Genomic DNA, 27,024 nt, shown 5'->3' with positions numbered 1-27,024 from the left:
ACATATGTTTCAATCTGGGTGTAACTACCGTATTTTTTGGACTATGAGACACTCCTGACCATAAAAACGCACCTAGGTTTAGAGGACAAAAACCAGGGGAAAAAATATATATATGCTAAACCTGATGCATCCATGGTGAAAGGGCAACTTGTGGATTTTGCCCCCATTGTACCCGTGTCTCCCTGTGTCCTCCTCTGTGCCCTTGTGTCCTCGTGTGTCCCCCATGTGTATGTCTTTGTCCTCCTTGTGTCCTCCTCTATGCCCCTGTGTCCTCCTCTATGCCCCTTTGTGTGTCCCCCTGTGTCCTCCTCTGCATGGGCACAGTACAGGGAGTCCCCGATATTGCGGAGGGTTGGAGGTTCGTATTGGCAGGCGTTCACAAATCAGGAACTCCCTGCATTTGGACTATAAGAAGCAGTGACTTTTTTCCCCCACTTTTGGGGGAGAAAAATTGAGTCTTATGCTGGGGATACACGGTACGTTTCTGTACCGTTTATCGACCAGCTGATCCGGCCAGCTGATAATATTCAGCTGGCCCGATGAAGCTGCTCGACCCCCCCCCCCCCCCCCCACACTCGATCCCTGCCGGTGGACAATGGCAGGGAATCGAGCGCTGATAAGGAAGCGCCAGCGGTAATCGATCCGCGCGGGGACGCGTCAGGAGTCGATCCAGCGGCTGTTCAGCCGCCGGATCAACCCCTGTATTGCCAGCATTATAGTCCAAAAAATACAGTACCTTAATTCTACAATAAAATGGTCACTCAATTGTGCTAAATGACCAGTGAATCACATGACACAGGCCTTGTCTACATGTACCCATCTAATCACTGACATGACTGTATCCAAATGCAGCAAAAGTAATACATGTATCTCTATATATGGCACCAGATATCAGAAAACTAACCAACCAATCTACCAGTCTCTCTTTTCTAACAAACTAAAGTAAGCCACACACTAGTAGATTGCCACCCCATGTGGCAAAGCGACCAGTCCTCATCTGATCAAAGAGGGATCGATTCCTTCTACATATTGCACACACATTTTGAATAAGATCGATCGAACCACAGCATTGGACTGCTCAATGCTGTACAACATTATGGGCCATTGGTCAACCGCCACTCTCCCCCTGACCTAATCAAGATTTTCCCATTCTGTCCAATCAATAGATTTGCTCAAGTCTTTGTAAAAACTGTTCAAAATATCGATTGGACATGTCACAACACAGATTTCTCCCTGATCGAATCTGCCGAAAATCCAGCTGTAAAACTGATAAGTGCGTGATACGTCATTTCCCGATAACATGCAAATTTAATGGAGTCTGGAGGTAGACCAATCAAAATATGCTGGTCGTGCTTTTGAAGGTCCCAATTCTGCATACAGTTTGCATGCAAGTCAAACTTTTTAGCATTTCCATCTCTAATGGCAAATGGGGCACATGCGGTTGGCTCTCCTAACCAAAGTAATTTTGTTTCTTTACGTTTCTCTATATATTTTCAATGTTTCAGAGAGAACAACACAGTAACACATTCACAAAGAATATAGGGAGTAGCAAGTGATTTGTAACGCTCTGATTGGCTAGTCATCATGCTCATGTGACCTTGTCTGACTTCTGGTACTTTTGTAGACTAAAACAGCAAGCAGAAGCAAGAGAAGACCACAACCAGTCACTCAGCGAGCTACAAACAGATCACATGCTTCTCCATGAATTTGCAGGGAGAATTTATGTCAATGAAGCAGACAATCTCTACCACAGTCCATAAACATCATCATTTCGATGTATATTAAAGAGTGAACTGCACATTGCAGTTACCGTTTGTAACCCCTTATGAGTCCAATTTTTGAAACCAGGTTGGTTAAGTTATGATCTTCATTCAGTGGTTGCTTTTTTGGCTTGTGAAATAGGCACAGGGACATTGCTAAGTGCAATTTTCCAGCCTGACCAATCAAAGATTCCTCCTGAAACTGGTCAGCTTGCAATGTCTTGAGGTATCCAGTCCCCAAACTTAAGATCATCAAGTCAGTCCAACCAAAAATGTCTAGAAAAGGCAAATGGCATCTTATATCACTGGTGCCCTCATACTGACAACAGACATGAGGATATTAAATCTGATATGTTGGAAAATGCATCAACAGCTGTGTAGAGTACGAATCTACCTTATTATTTCTTGGGTACAAATCTACTAGATCCTCACTCTGCACAGTTTTTAAAAGACTCTGTTAAATGTAATATGAATATATCACAAATTAACATTTGCTGGGCTGCCTGTATCAGGGTGTGCAGGTAGTAATCCAATATGTGGCCCAAGGGAAAGGGGGGGGGGGGGGGGGGGGGGTGCACCAATTTTTACATTAAAGGTGTGCACAAGAGGGTTTAAAGAGTACCTTCCATGGGGCTCACTACCTTTTTATGGATTCTGACTGTAGCCCGGCATACTCTGAAAATGTAGCATTTCCTTATTTTTCTCAATGAGGTACATTTTAAATGAAGTATTTGAACATGGACACTGCAGAGCAATGACTGACTAGTATGATACATCCCATACAGAATTCAGTGTGACAAACACTACCCACCCATTGGATGACAGGTATGGAACCATCAGTATTGGCAAACTGTATAGCATCCTCTGTGTCACTTCAGCATGTATATATATCTTGTGAGATAGGATCTTAGAAAAGGAGCGTCTTTGAAATGATTCTTCATTGGCCACTACATTCTATATAGCTCAAGAAACATGAGTGGGCTTACTCCGCATTAGAGAGCAAAGCACAGTAACCCCTAGTAACCAAAGTGCAGTAACCCCTAACAACCAATGAGGAAAATACCCATGCATTTTGCTCACTTCATACACCTGACAGATTCACCACACTTAATATGGCAACAAGCAACCTGTATGGTGAGGCCAACTGCCGCAAGCAGACAGCGATCATCTTTAATTATTCTGCCGGGTCTCAGGTGACCAGAGGTGTGATCTCCAGTTGCTATGGATTACTACAGCCTGCACGCTTTGCTCAAACTTACTAGTCAGGTCTGATCCTGTGTCGGTTCAACTTGGTAAATTATTTAACGTTGTATTGCGGCAAACAGGAGGTTAATAAAAATGACAGCTCATCTGGCGTGAGGGATTTCCTCAGTTTTATGCCCAAATCTACTAGCTGCAGGATTAGCTAGAAGGGACAGGCCTTTATCAATGAGCTTTGCAGGCATGCAGTGCATATTGAAAGGCTGGCTGTGTGTTTTGTATTATTACTCCATCCTGTACACATGTTTAACCCTTCCCACAGCATCTGTGCCTCAACACCATCAGTACCAGAGAGAGAAAATGACTTATTCAAGGTCAACCACAGGTATGCCTCTCAGGAACCCATCACTTTAGCTGCTGAACAGTCCACTGCTGATAATTACTCCATATATTCTAATCAGAGCGATCCCGTACAGCATAAGCTTACAAGGTGGGTGGGGTGAATGCATGAAAGACCCTATAATGAAACCACATTCCAACCATTAACTAGGCTATCATGTTTCCTAGATGGCACATCACTTTAACCTCTCAGCTGCCAGAGACAGCTGCTGTAGCCATGAAGCACTGAGCCCTGGGCCTCAGCCAGAATGGGGTTTAAACATCTGAATGGCAAGTTAGGTACAAGAAGTGTCTGGGTCCAGCTTGCTGATGGAGATGACACACATACAACAACTTTCTGCTCTTGGCATGCAGCGAGCACACATCGCTTACAGTGGGATGGATGGCTTGTGAAGCAGCACCTACCTTGCAGTGGATGTTAAGCTGCTGGGATGCAGGGCCAGCTGCAGTATGCTGTGTCCATTTATATCCAGGCAGACAGAGGCACCAGCAGCAGCAGGTCTGGTGTGCTAGCAATGCTTGTACTAAGCTCACAATGATTCATGACTGCCGAAAGCCAGTGAAAGAAGCATCAGCAAGCATGCAGCAGCTGCCAGAGCCTATGAAACAGTAGTCCGTCCTTCCCCTCCTCCTCCTCCTTTCCTCCCTCTCTCTCTTTCACATACACACAAGATGGCTTTTCCCTTTATTTCCTAGTTCTCTGACTCCCAGCTGTGGCCTTTTCATGTACACACATAGTCAAGTCACTCCTGACAATCTCCCCCTCTCCACCTAAACACCTGATTCATCATCCTCTAGACACTTATCACAAGAGGTCATCTGTGGCCTATAGGATGGACCAATCCATTGCCAATAAGGGTTGTCTGTCTTCTTATTCTACACTATGCAGCTTTCAATGAAGAGCTTAGGGACTTCTATGCAGAAGGGCATTAAGGAGGATTACCTGGAACATCCCAGACCTGCTTTTTTTTTTTTTTTTTTTTTCAAACAGAGAACTCTTTAACTATTTATTTCCCAGAAGAACATATGGTGTATTCCCTTTCAGTAATATATGCTTGTGAGCCTGACACCCGCCTCATCTGCCTTTACTATAAATAGCAGCCATCTTTGTGTAGCTCAAGTATTCTTAGTAGCAAAAAAATAAATAAATTAAAAAAATACTGTACATATTGTTGCTCCTATAAACCACAAAGTATATGTTGTACAAATGGTTTAAAATATTTGTGTCCAAATACTAAATATAACACATTGTAGGACTATTCATAAATGAAAAACATATCAGGACAAAGCAAACTAAATTACATCCTTGTAAAATAAATACATAAAGCATAATACTAGAACAATCTTATATATTAACTAAATTGCATTCTGATTTTCAGACATTTAGACCCAGATTTATAAAGCTTGGAGAACAGCGAGTTATCCAGCAAACCTAGACTGGATTATGCTGTGTTATATCAGATCATAGTGAAAGATTCTAAGGGCACTTTCACACTAGAGCCCTTTTTCGGCGTATCAACACAAACTTGAAACTTTGCGTTAACAAAGGTAAAATTAAAGTCCATAGACTTTCATTTTACCTTGCACACCCGATGCTGTGTTTCGATGCGTTGCGTACGACGCACCCGGGAGCTTTTTCCCGTCTGGTTAATTAATTACTACCACTGCTACTCAGCGTCGCACCACAACATCCCGACACGCCGCAGCCTATTCAGTGCGTGCAGGAAAAGGCTCCTGCACACGTTGTCTAATGTGAAAGAGCCCTAAAAGGCTATTGAAATAGCAGTCATGCAGCTGTAGTCAGGTGCAGCACCTGCGTTGCAGGTAGTCCTGAATTTAATAAAAAGCATTCGCCACTGTACATACTTGTATAGTACTTAACTTTCACAACCACCACTTCACTCAACAATTAGCAAATCTTACTGTGATCAGATATGACCCATGCAAGGACTGAAAATTCAGTCATCAAATAGAAGGCTAATAACCACAGTCCAGGTTAGCTGAAGCATGGAGACTCTCCACTGTTTCCCAGAGGAGCTCAGTGTTGATGATACTGGCAGATGCTGTTTACTCCTATCTGTTGTTGCCTGATGAAGCGGGTTTGTATCCCGCGAAACGCGCTGCACTTTATTTGGAGTATCCAATAAAATTGTTTTGACTGAAAATCCACAGTCGTGTGTTCTGCTTGGAGGAGGTGAGTCCACCACCGCCTCTTCTATTACCAAGATGGGTTTTTAAGTTCTTTTAGTGTTTTTTTATCCTGTTGGCGCCTCTGTTATCCTATTATCTACATCAAGTCCACCCTTGGTGGAGGGTTGTACCCTTCCTCCTTCTACTACAGAGAGCGACTTTTTAATCCTGAGTGGGGTCAGGACAATCTCCCCACCTGCTTTGACAGTGGTTGCCTACTTGGTAACCATGGTTTGTGAGTATTAAATTAATATTATTACTTTTCCAATTATACATTACCAGTACATCCTACACTATATTGGGCTGTTGGTGTTCTCTCTTTTTCTCCTCCACTGTTTCCCACACTTAAGGGCTCATACACTGGTCGACTTCAGCCATCGATCGATCGATTTGAGGCCGATTTTGATCGATTTGATCCATCTGACAGGATGGAAAATCTAGGTTGATCTGCTGCTGGCAGCAGATGGATGGCCCATAGAGTTGCATTGGATCTAATGGTCCAGTAATGCATTTAGATCGATTTCCAATAGATTTAATTTGGAAATCTATTGGAAATCTGTTCCTAATGTGTGGCACACATCAGATAGATTCCTGTCACTTTCGACTTGACAGGCATCTGACAGAAATCTATCTGATGGTCGTATCTGCTGCAAATCTATAAGTGTATGGCCACCTTTAGTCAATCAGACAGTTTCGGTTTGGCTACTACTGTATGAATGCCAGTAGTGTAGGCTGCCCTCAGTAATGACACTGCCTACCGCTCTCAAAACCACCAGTCAGGGCCGGATTTACCATAAGGCACTCTAGGCACGTGCCTACAGGCGCCGAAAGGCCGCTCACTCCCCTTCCCAAGTGCCTCCCTCCTTCTCTATGCATGTGAGAGTCCTGATGAGAGTGTAAATGAGAGGTTACTCACCCAGCTCTCTGCATTCCACTGACGAGATCTCCCTTCAGTCGGGGGCACCTCTAGCTACCACCTCTAACTACTTACCTACTTAACGCCGAGGATAGCTATTGCTGTCTAATACTAAGGGACACCTGTAGCTACCTATGACGTGCAAGGAATGTAAGGTAGAAGTGACAGCTTGGCCAGCCAGCACACTTGCGGTACAGTTCCATGGTGTTAGTAGGTTCATGGGGTCTGAAGTGTAGGGTGCCAGAACATCCGTCCCTATATGCTCCTGTGATGTAGATCTATATACATTTAATAAATATGACAAGCACCATGAGCTGTGCAGCACTGGCCACTGCAAACAGAAGCAGCAGGCTAGAAGACATGTATGTGTCTGAGCAACATATAAAGTACGGAGAAACCTTCTCAAATGCAGTGTGTCAGCTGCCTAGCAACTGTAAGAGCAATAGGAAATATAAGAAGGGATTCTCCCTGGGGGAGAGGAGCCCTGCGGTTGTCAATGACATGTAGTGATTCTCAGCTGTGCATGATTCTGGACTCCATGTGAACCTGGAGTGCCAAAGCCACAGGGAAAGTCCACCATGCATAATATATTTCAATTAGGACCAATTACATAGTTTCTTCTGCCAGGCTCCACTACAGGTAATAAACAGTTTCAGCATCTAATGGTGTGCTAGGTTTTCATACATACAGAGGTGACTTTCCAGGGGACAACAGAGAAAGGACAATCCACCAACACTTGAAAAATGTCCAACTGAACATCCAAAATCCTCTTTTAAAGCAATTATAACATGGCCTACTTACATTTATGAAATAAATTAACTCCTGCATATGCAGTTAGCATTAGTCAGCTGGAACGCAGAAACGGCTTAATTTTAGCTCCTACTTTGCCGTTTGTAATTACTGAACTGAATTTGAAAGTATACGTGCCACTGATGGCCTCATTTTTTAAGTGGGCTTCAAGCCAAAACTTTTTAACTAGATTTTGGGGAAGTGGGAAATGGTTGTTCTGGCCAACCACTGGCAGATTTTGATTACGCCAACTGAATGGCCTACCAGTGCAATTATTTTACTGAAGCAAAATGTGCAATCCTGATCCTCTGTGGTGGAAAAGGACGCTCTCTGCACATGGCAGCATTTTTAAAACGAACCTGAAGCCACTGTTTTTGAATGCTTTGAAGATCTTATTGAATATGATTTTTTAGACTGTGCTCCTATACTGGGCATGTGCAAATATGGTCAGTATAAGGGTCTTGGGTAGCAGCAGCGGTGGACTTCAGGAGGATCTGAGAAGCTACTGAACCACCCAGAATCTTTAAAGAGGAACCTTAACCAAGGATTAAACTTCATCACAATCAGTAGCTAACACCTCCTTTCCCACAAAAAAAATGCATCTCTTCTTGAATAGATAATCAGGAGTCTGTATGGCCGATATTGTGATAAAACTCCTCCCACAGTGTGATGTCATGACCAAGGTCCTGACAGTTTGTTGTCGGTGAACCTTGTTGCATTGTGGATAATAACAGATTTTTCCAACGGTAAAACAAGCAATACCTCCCTCTGTACATAGAACTCTCATTAACAAACATTCTGTACAGATCACCTGGTAGAACTAAAGACCTCACCACCAGTGATACATTTCAGTATAGAAAGCGGGGATAGTAAAGATTTTACAAAGGGCAAACCCTGACTAAATTAAAATATAAATTAATATTGTAAAAAATAAACAATTATGCGCTCACTCCTGTGCACTGGGCATATGTAGCTCATGAATTCACACATGCCCACTTATGAGCTCACTCCTGTGCACTGGGCATATGTAGCTCATGAACTCACACATGCCCACTTATGAGCTCACTGCTGTGCACTGGGCATATGTAGCTCATGAATTCACACATGCCCACTTATGCTCTCACTCCTGTGCACTGGGCATATGTAGCTCATGAATTCACACATGCCCACTTATGAGCTCACTCCTGTGCACTGGGCATATGTAGCTCATGAATTCACACATGCCCACTTATGAGCTCACTCCTGTGCACTGGGCATATGTAGCTCATGAACTCACACATGCCCACTTATGAGCTCACTGCTGTGCACTGGGCATATGTAGCTCATGAATTCACACATGCCCACTTATGCTCTCACTCCTGTGCACTGGGCATATGTAGCTCATGAACTCACACATGCCCACTTATGCTCTCACTCCTGTGCACTGGGCATATGTAGCTCATGAACTCACACATGCCCACTTATGCTCTCACTCCTGTGCACTGGGCATATGTAGCTCATTAACTCACACATGCCCACTTATGCGCTCACTCCTGTGCACTGGGCATATGTAGCTCATGAACTCACACATGCCCACTTATGAGCTCACTGCTGTGCACTGGGCATATGTAGCTCATGAATTCACACATGCCCACTTATGAGCTCACTCCTGTGCACTGGGCATATGTAGCTCATGAATTCACACATGCCCACTTATGCTCTCACTCCTGTGCACTGGGCATATGTAGCTCATGAACTCACACATGCCCACTTATGAGCTCACTGCTGTGCACTGGGCATATGTAGCTCATGAATTCACACATGCCCACTTATGCTCTCACTCCTGTGCACTGGGCATATGTAGCTCATGAATTCACACATGCCCACTTATGAGCTCACTCCTGTGCACTGGGCATATGTAGCTCATGAATTCACACATGCCCACTTATGAGCTCACTCCTGTGCACTGGGCATATGTAGCTCATGAATTCACACATGCCCACTTATGCTCTCACTCCTGTGCACTGGGCATATGTAGCTCATGAACTCACACATGCCCACTTATGAGCTCACTGCTGTGCACTGGGCATATGTAGCTCATGAATTCACACATGCCCACTTATGCTCTCACTCCTGTGCACTGGGCATATGTAGCTCATGAATTCACACATGCCCACTTATGCTCTCACTCCTGTGCACTGGGCATATGTAGCTCATGAACTCACACATGCCCACTTATGCTCTCACTCCTGTGCACTGGGCATATGTAGCTCATGAACTCACACATGCCCACTTATGAGCTCACTGCTGTGCACTGGGCATATGTGGCTCATGAACTGACACATGCTTAGTGCATATGCGCTGGTTTACAGACATGAGTGCTTCCAGTGGACTGGCTATCAGTTGAATATTCAAAGGCAGTAGGAATAAGAGGATCCTGGAACTCACGGACACCTCTAACTCAATATGTTGGTGTGTGGCTAAAACTAGGCGAGACTTAAGCTTTCCTGGGATTGCTTATAATGACAATCTACCAAGTGTACAGGTATGCCCAGATGCTAGCCATTTCCTCTTCTGTGACCTGATGAGGAGTTGGATAATATTCACTCAACAGCTACAGTAGCTGTAGTTGTGAGTGCCAGTTGGACATCTCCTGTTTGTCCTTCCCCTCTCCACAGTACAGATCAGGCAGGGAGTGTACCCGAGTGATCATAGTACCTATGATAGGGCCAACATAGGAATAAGTAAATTTGGATAGGGCCAACATAGGAATAAAACCCAGGCAGTTAAAGTACGTAAACACTGTCACATGGAGCAATCAGGAAAGATCATTTTGAATGACATTTTGTTTATGTACTTTAACTGCCGGGGTTTTATTCCTATGTTGGCCCTATTCAAATGTACTTTTTCTCTTAAAGAGGAACTCCAGCCTAAACAAACATACTGTCATTAAGTTAGATTAGTTATGTTAATTATAATAGATAGGTAATATAATCTCTTACACACCTTGTTTTAAAAGAACAGGCGCATGTTTGATTTCATGATGGCAGCCATATTTTTGGTTGAAAGGAGGTGACAGGGAGCATGAGACACAGTTCCAACTGTCCTGTGTGCTGATCACCCCTCCCAGTTGCTAGGCAACGTGAACGACAACATAGGAAATTCCATCATGCTTTGCACAGCATCAGGGAATAACCGCCCAACAGTTTTCTTTGATGGGTGGAGCTTAGCTAAAAATGCAACTAAAAATGATGCTTTGGCAAGAAAAACAAAGCTCTGATGCTGCGAAACTGTTAACGAAACACCAAGCCTTTTCAGTTCTGCTGAGTAGATTTTTAGTCCGGAAGTTCACGTTAAGGTTTCTGTTAGGAGATTATTTTTCATCTTCTGTTTAAAATAACTTTTCAGCCCTTTGCAGTTGAAAAAGTACCAAAAAGTATGTGAAAAAGTACTGTAAAAATTATTACGAGCATTTTCCTTCTTGTTGTTGCCTTTATTTATAACTTGAAAATATCACCTAGTAGAAACGTGATATCAAAGAAACAAGTGCCATCAATCTACAGGCTGAATATAAAGAACACTTTATTAGTAGAAAATGACACACATGGGGGTTAAACCATAAAACCAATTAAAAAGCACTGGAGCGCTCCAAAATCAAACATGCCGCAAACACACTCTCATACCACCACCCAAACAGGGGTACCGGTACCTCTAACTGGAAATCTACCCTGCAGGAAGGATTGAGGGACAGAGTGGGGATGCAGGCCGTCTGTGGAGTGTCAGATTACTGGCCAGGGATAACACAATGGTTTCCAAGTGTCGGCAAAGGGTAAGTGGGAACTCTTCACCCGCGATGCGGGACTCACCACTCTTCATCCAATTGTCGTCCTTGGGTGATTGCTGTGCGCACAGCCGAGACTTCCAAGTCTTCACCGGCCCTCAATCCGAGTGGAGAGGTATCCGGCCATATGGAGCCAGAGGCAGGCCAGCAACGCCAATGGAAGATCCCTGCTCAGAGACACTCCGGAACGCTCCAGGACAGCATGCGGGTTGAAGCCCCGCCCACCTACGCGTTGCGCCTGCCTTCTACGGACTTCAACTGGGTTGAGCTGGTGAGGGAAAGAACACTCCCCCCCCCCTTAAATCTGCGTGTCAAGCTGGTTAACACTCAATCAGCCTATCACTCAATCAGCCTGATCACTCAATCAGTCTATCACTTCCTCATCCGCCTGTAAAGTCCAATGTCCCACTTCATGATCTGTGTGCACAACACAGTGCGTTCTAATGCGGATGCGTGTGATACTTCCATTCAGGTAGGATCCATATGTATCTAGTAGAAACGTGAGAGAAAAAGTGAATTGGATCGGACCCGGTGTATCTTGAGTTTAGGAGACTTTCTGTTGCGTTCTAATCACTAGAGTGGGAAACGCTGACGGGTACATACGAAAATGGCGCCTGCGAATAATGGCGCACGGTGATGCCGCTAATCTATCTTCCACTTATTGTTAATTAACATTAACACTGAATTGTTTATTACCATTTTAAAAGCTTCTTCTCAAAAACGTTAACTAATGTTAATATTGATATTAATAACTAACGCTCTTAATAGTAATCTTTATTTAAAGTTATTATTTTTTACTTGACTAATTGCCATTTTTTATTTTCAAATCATTTTAACATTGCTTATAGTTAATGAACCTTAACGGTATGCTATGCAATTAAAATTTAATTTCCCATTTTCTTTTGTAAGATTTTTTTTTTTTTTTTAAACCTCCAATCCTGCACAGCCACAGTGTATTAAAGTTAGTTAACATTTACAGTACTGCACATTACTTCAACAAAGTTGTTAACGTTAATATTGTTTTTTTTAAATCCTCAATCTGGGACATCTTTAGAATTTTTAACAGTGTTAATTAAACCCATTCACAGTTTTGGAGTTAAATAACGTCTTCTGTTTGACTTATGTACAGCACCATTGTTATATAACGTCACTGTGCACAATAATGTCTGCTGTTTGGCATATGTACGGTGCTATTGATAAATAACGGCACTGTGCGCAATAATGTCTGCTGTTTGGCATATGCACGGCGCTATTGATAACGGCACTGTGCGCCATCTTTCTTCATTTTTCTCCGTGCGCCATTATTATGCAGTACTATGGTTAAATAGCGTTAAGCGTAGGGTTTTCAATGTGGTCTCATTTCAAAGCATAGGCGCTGTGCTCCATTTTTCTCTGATGCAAACGCTGACATCTCTCTAACCAGTCTGACCGATCGGTGTTACACAGATTTGGAATATGCATATTTGCTCAAATCAGAGGTGATGTAAGACCATCTGCAATTTAGGGTCACTTCGAACCAAAGTTTGAGATTGTTCAAGAACCTTTTACAAATGTCCTCTCAATGTTCACACAGCAGCTCACTGGCAATTGGGCATGCAGGAAAACCTGTTTGTTTTATTGCCTTCTGAAACTATCAAACACTATCAACAGGCCTTCTGAAACTATCAAGAATGATTATTTAGACTAACTATTACTGTAAGCATGTACAGGGCTTTAGTACAAACGTGGATCAATTGCCAGGAGAAACCACTCTGAGTCCAGTTTTCATTTAATAAAGGACACCTGACTGAATGGGTCCTAGGAACTTCCCCACTTTTGTCTTTATGCCTGTCCATAGGTCAACAGTATATCTACTTTTATTGTACATTAGTTGCACTTAGAGAATTCCAGGGTAGACATTTGTTACTAGAGGGTGCATAAGTTGTCACCAACCATAAAAGAAACAGTATCAAGCTGTAACAAACTGAGGAGGGCCACAGCCCATGGCGCTGTCTGAGACAGAGGTGCCTGTTCTCTGTATAGAAAAAAAACTCTCTCTCTCTCCTCTCTCTCTTCTCCTCTCTCTCTCTCTCTCTCTCTCCCTCTCCCTCCTCTCTCTCTCTCTCTCTCTCTCTCTCTCCTCTCTCTCTCTCCTCTCTCCCCTCTCTTCTCCTCTCTCTCTCCTCTCTCTCTCCTCTCTCTCTCCTCTCTCTCTCCTCTCTCTCCTCCTCATCTCTCCTCTCCTCTCTCTCTCCTCTCTCTCTCTCCTCTCTCTCCTCTCTCTCCTCTCTCTCCTCTCTCTCCTCTCTCTCCTCTCTCTCCTCTCTCTCCTCTCTCTCCTCTCTCTCCTCTCTCTCCTCTCTCTCCCTCCCTCTCTCTCCTCCTCTCTCTCCTCTCTCTCCTCTCTCTCCTCTCTCTCCTCTCTCTCCTCTCTCTCCTCTCTCTCCTCTCTCTCCTCTCTCTCCTCTCTCTCTCTCAGAGAGGCATGACCTTAAACAAATGGAGAAGAACTCATACTAAAAGCCATTGACTGTCCTTAGTATGAAGCAACAACCTCTTAAAAAGGACTTTATGGAAGGCAGTTCAAGGCTAATGGATTCTGTTTGTTCTGTTTGTGGTCATAGCCCTTCCCAGATATAAATGTTATGAAGATTTGAAGCTTTTTTTTCACCCAAGTTCAGAAGCAGAACATTTTGTATTCATAAGAAATGTTTAGACTGTAGTGTCATCTTATAAAGATATAAATAAATGATTAAGATGAAAATACATTGATAGAGTGGAACAATGAAAATATAATTACAGACATGTATTCATTAGGAGGCAAAATAAAGATAAAAAAAAAAAGATAAATGATGATGAATCCCAAATGTTACATCTTCAAATCCAGCATGTATCCTCCTAAACAAATGTATTTCAGACCTGTAGATCTGTAGTAGGGGCTTGGGGTGCACGGTTTTCAGCATGAGCCAAAACACTAGCCCCATCTACACGATACGATTCTTTGTGCGATTCGATTACAATTCTATTAAATCCGACATGCCCGATCGGGATTCGATTCAATTCGATTTGCCATTGTTTTGCAATGGCAAATCAAATTGAATCGAATCCTGATAGGGAACAATGGGAAAAGATAAGGAAAACGGATGGCAGATAAGAGAATCGGGCGCAAAATCGAGCACGGAAAAGTACTGTGTATTCCCAGCATAACTGCTACAACCAGTCTGTTGCTAGACTCTTACCACCTACTGCTAGAATCTAACTACTAGCCTGCCCCTATAGTCTACTTATCAATACCTGCCCATCACTAGGATCTAACTACTGCTACCAGCCTGCCACTAGATACACCAATCACTATTTGCCTGCCACTAGATTCCACTTGATGTGGTGACAAGGCAGTGTCACTGGTAATCACAACGTAGTAGAGTACATCAGCACACCAGTCGCAGTTAAGATGCAACGCACATTTTATTGTGCACCAATTTTATTGGAATTCCACATGAAAGACCAATACAAAGTGGTGTACATGTGAGAAGTGGATCGAAAATCATACATCATTCCAAACATTTTTTACAAATCAATAACTGCAAAGTGGGGTGTGCGTAATTATTCGGCCCCCCTGAGTCAATACTTCGTAGAACCACCTTTTGCTGCAATTACAGATGCCAGTCTTTTAGGGTATGTCTCTACCAGCTTTGCACATCTAGAGACTGAAATCCTTGCCCATTCTTATTTGCAAAACAGCTCCAGCTCAGTCAGATTAGATGGACAGCATTTGTGAACAGCAGTTTTCAGATCTTGCCACAGATTCTCGATTGGATTTAGATCTGGACTTTGACTGGGCCATTCTAAAACATGGATATGTTTTGTTTTAAACCATTCCATTGTTGCCCTGGCTTTATGTTTAGGGTCATTGTCCTGCCGGAAGGTGAACCTCCGCCCCAGTCTCAAGTCTTTTGCAGTCTCCAAGAGGTTTTCTTCCAAGTTTGCCCTGTATTTGGCTCTATCCATCTTCCCATCAACTCTGACCAGCTTCCCTGTCCCTTCTGAAGAGATGCACCCCCCGAGCATGATGCTGCCACCACCATATTTGACAGTGGGGATGGTGTGTTCAGAGTGATCTGCAGTGTTAGTTTTCTGCCACGCATAGCGTTTTGCATTTTGGTTAAAAAGTTCCATTTTGGTCTCATCTGACCAGAGCACCTTCTTCCACATGGTTGCTGTGTCCCCCACATGGCTTGCGGCAAACTGCAAACGGGACTTCTTATGCTTTCTGTTAACAATGCCTTTCTTATTGCCACTCTTCCATAACCGGTTCAGCGCCGCAGTGCCGAAAATCTCATGCATCCGAGCAACGTTCACCTCCCATTCATTCGCCTATAACTTTATTGCTACTTATCACAATGAATTGATCTATAGCTTGTTTTTTCCGCCACCAATTAGGCTTTCTGTGGGTGATACATTTTGCTAAGAGCCACTTTACTGTAAATGCATTTTAACAGGAAGAATAAGAAAAAAACGGAAAAAATTCATTATTTCTCAGTTTTTGGCCATTATAGTTTGAAATTAATATACGCTACCGTAATTAAAATGCATGTATTTTATTTGCCCATCTGTCCCGGTTATTACACCATGTAAACGATGTCCCTATCACAATTTATGGTGCCGATATTTCATTTAGAAATAAAGGTGCATTTTTTCAATTTGCGTCCATCACTATTTAGAAGCTTATAATTTTAAATAATATAATAACATATTCTCTTGACATGCATATTTAAAAAGTTCAGACCCTTGGGTAACTATTTATGTTGTTTTTGTTTTGTTTTTTTAACTGTTTTTTTTTTTTTTTAATAAAAAAAAGTGTATGTGGGTAATTTTTGGTGTGGGAGGGAAACTGCTAATTTTAAATGTAAAATAATGTTTTTTTTTAATCAAAAATGTATGTGGGTGCAGTTTACTATTTGGCCACAAGATGGCCACAGTGAAAAAAGTCCTAGATGCGAACCAGCTCGCATCTAGGAACTAAAATGCTGAGGAGTTGTTTCCTGGGGGCAGAAATACCGCGCTCTCTGGAGAGAAAGCGTCGGTATTTCTGCGGGGAAGTTAGATCGGTGAATGGGAATTATATTCCCATTCACTGATCGGGGGGCTAGCGGCGGGCAGCGGGAGCGCGCGCGGGGGCGCGCCCGATCGCGCGCACGAGCCGGCGGCAGCACCAGTGCCTATCTGGACGAGGAAGCTCGTCCAGATAGGCCGAACTGGATAAAGGCCAACTTTGTACAGTGCATGACTAATAGTTGTCCTATGGACAGAGTCTCCCACCTGAGCTGTAGATCTCTGCAGCTCGTCCAGAGTCACCATTGGCCTCTTGATTGCATTTCTGATGGGCGCTTTTCTTGTTTGACCTGTGAGTTTAGGTGGACAGGCTTGTCTTGGTAGGTTTACAGTTGTGCCATACTCCTTCCATTTCTGAATGATTGCTTGAACAGTGCTCGGTGGGATGTTCAAGGCTTTAGAAATCTTTTTGTAGCCTAAGCCTGCTTTAAATTTCTCAATAACTTGATCCCTGACCTGTCTTGTGTGTTCTTTGGACTTCAAAGTGTTGTTGCTCCCAATATTCTCTTAGACAACCTCTGAGGCCCTCACAGAGCAGTTGTATTTGTACTGACATTAGATTACACACAGGTGCACTCTATTTAGTCATTAGCACTCATCAGGCAATGTCTATAGGCAACTGACTGCACTCAGATCAAAGGGGGCCGAATAATTATGCACACACCACTTTGCAGTTATTAATTTGTAAAAAATGTTTGGAATCATGTATGATTTTCGTTCCACTTCTCATGTTTACACCACTTTGTGGTGGTCTTTCATGTGAAATTCCAATACAATTGATGCATGTTTGTGGCAGTAATATGACAAAATGTGGAAAACTTCAAGGGGGCCGAATACTTTTGCAAGCCACTGTATACTGCATTTTCTACCATAGTAGAGTTGGACACAAAGACAGCACAAGGCAATGATAAAAATGATGAACAATGTTAAAAGGATACTATACAGAAAAGCTACAATGTTACAAAAAAGCTGGGTGTAATATGCTGCCATGACAAATCTAGTGGCACAAGCCCCACAGACAGCTCAAACCAATGAGGATGATAAGCAGTTTACAACATAGGTATACTAACAATAGAAGTATCTGGCTGACAAACACTGCCTGTACAAACTTCGCAAATAGTATACTTTAAATTGAAACTTTGTCCAACTGTTTATAACTAAAAGCCTGAGGCTGGTTTTACACTGTGGATTGGCGGCAGCAGTGCAGCCCAGCCAAAAACAGGCCTTCAAGGCTTTCTGTGTTAGTACGCGGTAATCCCTGTCTGGCAGCTGGCCAAGCAGGAAGTGACGCTCACTTCCTGTGGCCAAAGCTATCACGTGCGCGGAAGCGTATTGCTAAAAATAAGGTTCCGCACCTGCATCAAACTTGCAACGGGTTTTCACACACACACCGCCATAGACTTACATGGCTTCCAGTCCGCTGCACGTCGCCACAGATCGACGCAGAACCAGGCAGTAATGTAGATTTGTCCTAGCATCGGGATGCTGTGAATATTTCCCTTTCGTCACATCGTGCCGCACCATGTCGGAGTGAAAGTCCCCGTAGACTTTCATAGCTCTGCGGTGGGATGCAGTAAAAATACTGCACCGCATCGCCCCAGTGTGAAAGGCTCCTGAGCCTCATTTCATAAAGTATGCCCACCCTTCTCTTCCTCACTAAGCTGCCCTTCTTGACCAGTGATCACTAGTCTGGCACCCACTAACCATGTCCCTAATAGGCACATTGCTGAAACAGCTAAACATTGTGGCAATATATTGTATGTTTCATTTAGGAGGTAAGTGAAAATGCTTACTGTCCTTTTAGTTTTTTAGTCATTTTATTTGTCATCAGCGATCGGCCAAATCAATCTGCCGGTCTGCCGCTGGTCGAGATGTGGGAGGGCATCGGGGGCTGCTGTACACACACTAGATGCTCAGCACATATGGTCATTATCAGTCACCTCACCCAAGTTTTATCTAGCATGTGTACGAGGCATCTAGCACGGGTACAAGGCTTAAAGGGAATCTGAAGTGAAAATAAACTGATGAGATAATGATTTGTATGCGTAGAACAGCTAAGAAATAGAACATTAGTAGCACAGATATGAGTCTCATATTGTTTCCAGTACAGGAAGAGTTAAGAAACTTCAGTTATCTATGCAAAAGAGCTTCTCTGAGCTCCCAAGCTTGGTTGGCTACAGTGCTGTTTTTTGAAGCACTTATCTCAACCTGTCTCTCACTGTTTCTTATTGGTTTAAGGTTTTACTGCAGGGAAGTTCAGATGGTCCTTAGCTCTGTTTCTTAGTTTAAAATACAGAGTGTAGTTTGTTAACTGCAAAATATTAGAGAATGATGCAATGTTATAAAAAAATAAAGCTATATAACTGAAAATAGAAATACGAGATTCTTTTCTTTGCTACCAATGTTTTAGTAATTGTCTGTACTACACATACAATTCATTATATCATAAGGGTTTTTTTTCACTTCAGTGTCACGTTAACTTAACAATTAGCTGAACTCTCAGACTGACATAATCACCACTGATGAGCAGTGCCAGCACTACACTCTGCACTGCAAAGCTGCAGCAATCCTAAAACAAGGCTTTACATAGTACAGATGACATACATTTGAAAGGTAAAAATAATGTTTTGCCTGGAGTTCAACTTTAATTAAACAGATTCAGTGCTTTGAATCAGGTAGGTACAGCAAAACCCTTGCAAGAGATGTTAATAACCCAGAATATAAGCAATCATGGTGCAATTTATAATAGCTGTAGATCAAAGTTCTTATTCCCTCTGAGACCATTCTTAGCACTCCTGATATATGGCTGCAATAAATTGTATACCTAAAGCTGCATAAATTACTTTGCTGAGAATGTCAGAGTCAGCAGAACTGTTTACCACTGCTATGAACATGCATTGTGCTTCATGGAAGATAAATATAGGAGCTTTAGAAATAAATGCATTTATTATGTTGGAAAGCATGCTGGCCTGTTACCTTGTTTGGGGATAGGATGCAGGACGGACTGCCATTGGAGAGGAATGACAGCTGCCTCTGTAGCCACAGCAGCTCCTTCTGGGACTGTTTGAGCAAATGCTCCACATCACTCGGCTTCTGACCCATGAGACCCTCCTGCATTCAGCAAACAGATATGAAGACAAATTAGCTAGAATGAATTTATCTAGAATACATACAAGCACCCTCACCAGTTTGGATAGTTTCATTTTTATCCACTGCAGTTAAAGAAAACACTTAATGACTTCAATTCATCAAAGGCTGTTCGATAACAAAATCCCAGTCCTTAAAATACTGCATTCGGTATTTTACACTTGTGTGTGCTAATTCATCAATATTTTCACATGTGAGGTAGATGTTCCTTAAGTTACTGAACTACTATGGCTTCGATAACAGCAGAGCAGCTGGAGCAGCGCGGTCTCTGTGTTTTTACAAGCTGCAGAGGCACTTACAATAGAAGGCATCCTGACATCCCTTTAGATGTAAACTTTTCTTACATTCACTGTTTTCTAATCTGGCTCTGCTGCTCTAAATCTGTCCATCAGTGTTTAACATTTTATTTAATTGCCACAACTTAGATGACCTTCCCGGAGACATTACAAATGCCATGCTTGGTGATTTCACCACTAGCAACTTTGCTTTTTCAAACAGGGTCTGAAAGGGTTACACCACCGAAGGGAACCTGGAAAATATGTTTTGTCCCTTCTCTCTGCTCACTGTCTGGGGGGTCTGAGACCTATCAGGGCACTTGCAGGAGAACAGGGGCTGTTTCTATTGGCTGCCTGCTCCTGTTAATCATGAGAACATACACAGGAAGGCATTCGAAGCCAGTTAAGGACAGAGGAGAGCTGGCGATGATCACCGAATGTGTTAGCGAATGCTGTAACCTTGATGAATTGACATTTACTGACATGTGTTGAGCACAAGTCGGTAATTTATCTCATTGCGCTGTAATTTCAGCTTTTCATGCGGTAACAGCTTTGATGAATTAACATTTTCTTAAGTCCGTAAAGTCAGCTATTTTCAGTATTACCGAATGTGGTAATGCTTGATGAATTGAAGCCTATGAAAGAGAAAGGAACATGGAAGGTGCCAATGTGCACTTGATTTTTAAACTAAAAGTTCTCGGCTCCGAACTGCTCACTTTTGGCGCAAGTGGCAGACGGCATCCTCGGCACTACCATAGCCTGTTAATTGCAGCTATGGTGCGCCAAAGCGCTTAGAATTAGTGCACTTAACAGTAGATTAATTGGGAGCGACGGTGCATTAGTTTTATGTTCAGAAAGCAACGGTGGGACAGTGTTACGATCTGAAAGTGGACAAACTAGAGCCGGGACAAGGTCCTCCAGCACCCAAGGCTGAGACACCAAAGTGCGCCCCTCCATCCCTCCCACCCTAGCCATCACACACTGATTGCTATTAGACTAAAAGGCGCCACAGGGCCCACAACCTCCCCAACACCTTAATATCTAGTTATCTGGCTTGCAGTCACTGCCATGTATCCCCTTCCCTTATTTCTTTCTGCTTCAAACACAATTAGGAATGAATTCTGCGCCCCCTCCTACACTGCGCCCTGAGGCTGGAGCCTCTTCAGCCTATGCCTCGGCCCGGCCCTGGGAGAAGGGAGGGTAGTGTTAGGTGTAGCAAGGTTAGGGTTTGGTGAAGGGCTAGAAAGATTAGTGTTAGAATTAGCAGCAATGAGGTTAGTTCCGGTTCTGCAGTAGTGAGTAATGGGAGTAGAGTACATGTAGCAGCAGTGACTAGCGGTAATAGGAGGGATAGTGGTAGGCACAGTGGTAGTAGGATGGATAGTGCTATGCGCAGTGGTAGTAACTAATAGCGGTAATAGGAGGGCTAGTGGTAGGCCCAGTGCTAGTAGGAGGAACAGTGTTAGGTGCAGTGGTAGTACCTAGTAGCGGTAGTAGGAGTGGTAGTGGTAGGCACAATGGTAGTAACTAGTAGCGGTAGTAGGAGGGATAATGGTGGACCCAGCAGTAGTAGTTTTGAATAAAGAACATCAGCGTTTTCTACCAGTACTTGGTCTGCGGATCCTTCTGTGCATATCAGCAGTAGTAGGTCTGCGCGGTGGTGTAGTAGATAGCCCTCTCACCTTGCATTGCTGGGTCCCTGGTATGAATCCCAACCAGAGCACTACCTGCATGGAATTTTCAGCCCAGGAGCTTGCCAATTGCTTGTTTATATGTGGAATTAACAACTCTTTTGAAGGTGTTATGTATATCCTCTGGCAGGGCTGCCATCAGAATTTTTTTGGCCCCATACTGGGAAAACTTACTGGGCCCCCCTTACCCCCCTTGCTCCCACATGGCAAATCACAATCTCTGAAGTCTTGAAAATACTAACATCCATGAGTCTGCTTTTCATGCACTCCCATGGCTGGGAGGGTTCTGTTTATGCTGAGTTTGTTAAGACTGTAACTATGCTTGTGCAGTCCGATCCCAGCTATGGGAGCATGATGGAGGTTTGTGCCCCAGAACATTGCATATGCAGTGCCCCGCAATCCACACAGACTGCAGCTGGGGCACCTTTGTGGCCCTGTTCACCAGACCTCAGACTCACTCGGGCCCCATACAGGAGGCCCCCCTGTAATGCCCTGAAGGCAGCCCTGTCCTCTGTCTTCAGGTTAGTTTGAGTCAAGGTCCCTTCAGGTTTTTCTGCATTCACCCAGCCTCTTAAGCTCCTCACTTGCTATTCATTAGTTTGACTAAGGGCTGGTTCAGACGGACGCTTGTGGAGCGTTTACTGCCAGCGTTCGGGGCTTGGCGTCAAACGCTCCCATTCAAGTGAATGGGAGCGTTTGTACCAAGCTTTCACGCGCGTTTACACGAACGCGGCGTTCGGGTCCCGATTTTCACTGGCGTTCAAGGAGCCCCTGGAAGCTACATGTTGCTTCCAGGGGCGGTTAACCGCGACGGGTAATGTCCCCCTAGGGGAAGAAAAACCGCGACCGCATCCGAACGCAATGCGAACGCTGCTGAAAGCACGAACGCATTGCCACCGCGACGCCAATGAACGCGACGCCTCCAAACGTCCGTCTGAACCAGCCCTAAGTGCACTGCCATTTGTTTGCATTCAGTCTACTACTATTTCTCTGCAACTCAGATGCTATTCTCCAGAAGACTACAGGAAACAGACTCTGACACATAAGGATTTCAGTAGATTTTTTGCACGCATATTCCATGAAAGTTAGCAGAGTAGAGACAAACAGGCAAAGTAAAATTGCGACGTGCAACTCTATTTTAGAATTTTCACCAACCTTTAAGCATCCAAGTCTCGTCCTGAGCTCATCACATTCCACCTGCAGCAGGCGGATTTCCACCTCTCTCTCAGACTCCTTGCTCAGGCCAGGCGGGTGAGCAGGTCCTCCATTCACTGAACGCATGCTGTCTTTTCTGGGCGGCTTCCTGACCACTGCTGTAGAAATGTTCTTCTCCTGGAATAAAAAACATTCAAAAAGCACATGTTTAAAAACAGGATGCAAAATACTTTGCTTTAACATTGTTGCATCTGAGGTCTAATAAATTATGTACAACAGAGACAGAACATGACAAAACAATAATATGTGTCTGAAAAAAAATCATAGAAAAGGAGAAAAGATAGATCTGAAGAGAAACAATGAAAAATATGAGTAGGACACATGATAAGGGTTGTCACACATGGATAACACAGTTATCAACAAATCAGTCACAAGGAGAAACCTACACACAATTCTCCATGAATTTACATGTAGTCAATCATCAGTTGATAAATGTCACTAGTGATCTAATGCTTGGTACACACAATTCAATTTCCCATCAGATCGATGGGTGGAATAGATAATATCTGTCATATCCGATCTGCTACCAATTGAGGACGGAATTGATTTTGTGCAGTAATGATCTGAAAAACTATCCTGTTCTCAAATCGGGAGCAGATCGGAAATGATGGAAATTATTGATTCGAACAGTCGATCTGATAGGAAGTTGCATGGTGGTTACTGCTCGGGATGCAGTTGAGGAGGGAGGAGCAAAGGGAGGAGAGGAGGATGCCGAGCGTAGTGGTGCGATTAACTCACCCTCCTGTCCAGAATGAGGGACATGCAATACTTCCGTCTTCCTCTTCGGCGTCCTGGTTTCCATAGTCCCCGTGGTCACGTGATGACTGGCGTCCTGCAGCTATGGAGACCAGGATGCCAAAGAGGAAACCAGAAGTATTGCATGTGCCGCATTCCACCCAGGAAGCGAGTTAATCACTCCGCTGAGCTCTGCATTGGGGGCTCTGGCTGCTTACACTGGTGACACTTACCTGTCTACCTATACTGGGGACACCTATACCTGGCTACCTGTGTATTAAGGGGACAACTAGCTACCTGTATTTGGGGGCTAAATACTGCCGCATTGCAAATAACGTTCGAGCCCACAAGGGGAGGGGGGTGCAATTTTTACACCCTCGCCCTGGGAAAAATTTTGCCTAAGAACTGCCTTTACCAGGTATTATGCTACATCACTGGTGAGGGGAATTCATCAGCTATCTTCATTGGCAATACACTTGCTGGTAACAGACACTGGCCTCAATTCACTAAGAACATGATGGTCTGATGACCCGTCGTTTGAAGGAATCAGATGTGTGTACGCGCCTTTAGTGAACTGAGGCCACTGTTAATATTTTCCAGACTACCCTAAAGCAAGTGAAAAAAACAAATAGTTAGATATCGAGCTATGGAGAGGGAAGGCTCTGAAATCCCATAGAGCCTTCCCAGTCCTCTCTTTGTGCCCTCATTATACCGCTGTTTTGAGTGTGAACTGCAATGAAGACTGGACATGATAGACTTTAATACAAAGCCTGCATGCAGTCAGAGTAATGCGATCCGCTACAACACCGTACTGTGAACAGGCCCATAGAATGGTATGGGCATTGAGTTGACATGCATAATTATTCTGTAATGTAATTGAGCACTGTAAACTAGACCTTACAGTAAGGCTGGATTCACAGTGGTCAGTTGCATAATGCATGCATTAAAATGGGTGTGAACTACAATGGAGACTGAACATTGACTTTAAAGTGGGATAAAACTCTGACATAACATTTGCAGGTAGGCACTTGTCTGTTTTTAAGTAGCGCTGTTCATTTCCTTGCCCCCTCCCATGGAGGATTGACTTCTTCGCAGTGGGAGGGACGAGTACTTAATAGGTTGCATGCAAGCTGTTACAGGAAACCAACATCCTCCAGTGGTAGACAGGTCATGTGTATGCTAGGCAGAGGCGGGACAAGGTCCTTCAGCACCCAAGGCTGAGACAGCAAAGTGCGCCCCTCCATCCCTCCCACCCCAGCCTTCACACACTGATTGCTATTAGACTAATAGGTGCCCCAGGGACCCCAACCTCCCCAACACCTTAATCTCTAGTTATCTGGCTTGCAGCCACTGTCATGTATCCCCTTTTTTATTTCTTTCTGCTTCAAACACAATTGGGAATGACAGCTGAATGAATTGTGCACCCCCTCCTCCTACACTGCGCCCTGAGGCTGGAGCCTCTCCAGCCTCTGCCTCGGCCCGTCCCTGATGCTAGGTGTGTATTTTATCCCACAAGTGGGGCTTGCACTCTTTTGCAGGTAGGCACTTGTCTGTTTTTAAGTAGCGCTGTTCATTTCCTTGCCATGTACTAATTTAATTCATTTTGGTCAGCTACTCCCACTTAACAGCTTTGCTTTTGGTGTATATGCAGAGCTTCCGTTTGGGTTCAAGGTGCGTTTGCAGTTTCTGGGGGGGCTCAGCGCACCTCCGATTCAAGGCCATTCGGAGGCGGCCTGGTGATGCGCTGATCCACCTTTTGCATAACATTCAATAAATATGTGTTTTTCTACTTTGTATTCCCCATACAGTTATCATATGTGCTTTTGTACACAGGAAATAGTCTGTCTACAAATTAAAAATTCCCAAAAGCACAGCTTACCTGCTCTGAAAACTGCCATTGCATTTTATTGCATAGCTGCTGTATTTGTATATTAACCACTTCCCCTCCCCTGGGACGAGTAACTACGTCCCTGGAGGATCCCAGATCTCCTTGCAGGGACATAGCTGCTGCATCCCTCCCTGCCACGGACTCCCGCACTTGTTACTGCTGCCGATCGTTACCCGGATGATCAATGAATGGGAACATAGTTCCCATTCATTGATGTAAGTCCTCGTGTGAATGACTGCGGCCATCCATGAGACGACGCCGTCATTCACAAAAGCCAATACTTACACAAACACGCATTACTTCCTGTTTGCGTAGTAATACTATGCATAGGGAAGCTATGCGCAAGACACACACTCACACACACAATAAAACATATATAGTTACCTTAGGGACTGAAATTTTTTTTAATATGTATGTCAAGAGGGTATATTACTGTTACCCTTTAAATTATGGGCTTGTAATTAGTGATGGATGCAAAACTAAAAAAATGCACCTTTATTTCCAAATAAAATATTGGCATCATGCATTGTACTAGGGAAACAAATAGGCAAATAAAAATGTGTGGGTTTTAATTATGGTAGCATGTATTATTTTAAAACTATAATGGCTGAAAACTGAGAAATAATTTTTCCAGTTTTTTTCTTATTTTTCCTGTTAAAACACATTTAGCATAAAATCATTCTTAGCAAAAATTCCCTCCCAAAGAAAGCCTGATTGGTGGCGAAAAAAAGAGATATAGTTTGTTTGGTTGTGATAAGTAGTAAAAGTTATAGGCGAATAAATGGAAGGAGTGCTGATCAGGGGAGGACTGGCCCAGGGGGACGGGGGGCAATTGCCCCCCGGGCCGCCCGAATCTTAAATAATTAGGGCTGCAGACATACCACAGGTGACAGGTTCGCAGTGGGGATCGCAACCCCGCACGATATTTCCCGGCAAGTTGAAGTATCCAATCAAAGAAGGGGCTGAGGCGGCCGGCCGTGGTGTGCCCTTGTGCATGGCTGCGCCTGCGGTGGATGTGAGCGGCACAAGGACACAAATAGCTTAGGTCCTCTCCGGCCCGGTGGGTTGACCATGCTTGACTCCGCCCCCCGCCTGGAGCCATTGCCGCCCGCAACGTGCTGCTGTGCCTGCGGTGTCATCGGAGTGAGCTGTCTCACTCTTCAGCTTTCTGTGCTGGGGGGGCTGGGGGCCTGGAGCTGTGGCTACGAGTGGCTGGCTGGAGGAGTCGGACACAGTCCTCCCCTGTGCTGCTGTGCCTGAGGTGTCGTCGGAGTGAGCTGTCTCACTCTTCAGCTTTCTGTGCTGGGGGGGCTGGGGGCCTGGAGCTGCGGCTACGAGTGGCTGGCTGGCTGTCCTGGCTGGAGGAGTCGGACACTCTGGGGGCTGGGAGTCGAAGATGCCACCTATAGCTGCTTGCTGTTGTGGAGGAGGAGGAGGTGTAGGACTGAGGAGCCAGGAGGATAGAGGAGGTCGGGTCCAGGTTGCCAGAGGAGAAGGTGGTTTTTATAAATTTTGTTTCTGTACTTCTTCTCCCTTCTTGTCACTGAGTTACTCACACTTGGCTGCCTGCCTGCCTGCTACTGCTGTCAAATTCAATTCTCTGCCCAGGCCAGTGCCCTCTGAGTTTTTTTGTGTGTGTGATAATCATCCCCATTCTGACCCTGGCCTGAGGGGGAACGTTTTTTCTTCTTGTGGTGTGATTTGCGGCAGGGGAGGGGGGAGGCAGGCAGTTAGGCACTGTCAAACAGGTAGTTGGAGGGGGGGTAGGTGTCAGACAAGTAGTTTGTATGGTGGGTGGGCAGGAGTGGGGTTAGGCATCACCAGGTAGGTAGGTTTGTGTGTGTGTGTGTGGGGGGGGGGGGGTTGTTTAAAGGAGTTATCAGGCATTTTTAATGAAATAAGTGCTAC

At 44.2% G+C, this 27,024-nt stretch overlaps 1 protein-coding gene across 18 annotated transcripts in view; it reads right to left on the bottom strand.

Moving 5' to 3' along the window:
* RIMBP2 (RIMS binding protein 2) overlaps window positions 1–27,024 on the bottom strand; it is a 591,563-nt gene that overhangs the window by 446,969 nt on the left and 117,570 nt on the right. For 16 of the 18 annotated variants that reach the window (XM_068243476.1, XM_068243541.1, XM_068243461.1 and 13 more), the window contains 2 exons: window positions 22,434–22,610; window positions 19,142–19,276 (listed from right to left, as the gene is read on the bottom strand). In XM_068243476.1, coding sequence (XP_068099577.1) covers window positions 19,142–19,276; window positions 22,434–22,610 — 312 coding nt within the window. Of the gene's footprint in view, window positions 1–3,764; window positions 3,876–19,141; window positions 19,277–22,433; window positions 22,611–27,024 lie in introns of those variants that run through there. The other 2 variants (XM_068243594.1, XM_068243603.1) reach the window with 2 other exon arrangements.

Source organism: Hyperolius riggenbachi, chromosome 1, assembly GCF_040937935.1.
Source record: "Hyperolius riggenbachi isolate aHypRig1 chromosome 1, aHypRig1.pri, whole genome shotgun sequence".
Taxonomy (NCBI): domain Eukaryota; kingdom Metazoa; phylum Chordata; class Amphibia; order Anura; family Hyperoliidae; genus Hyperolius; species Hyperolius riggenbachi.
Note: the sequence above shows the minus strand (reverse complement) of the source record. Positions and strands in the feature narration are given on the sequence as shown.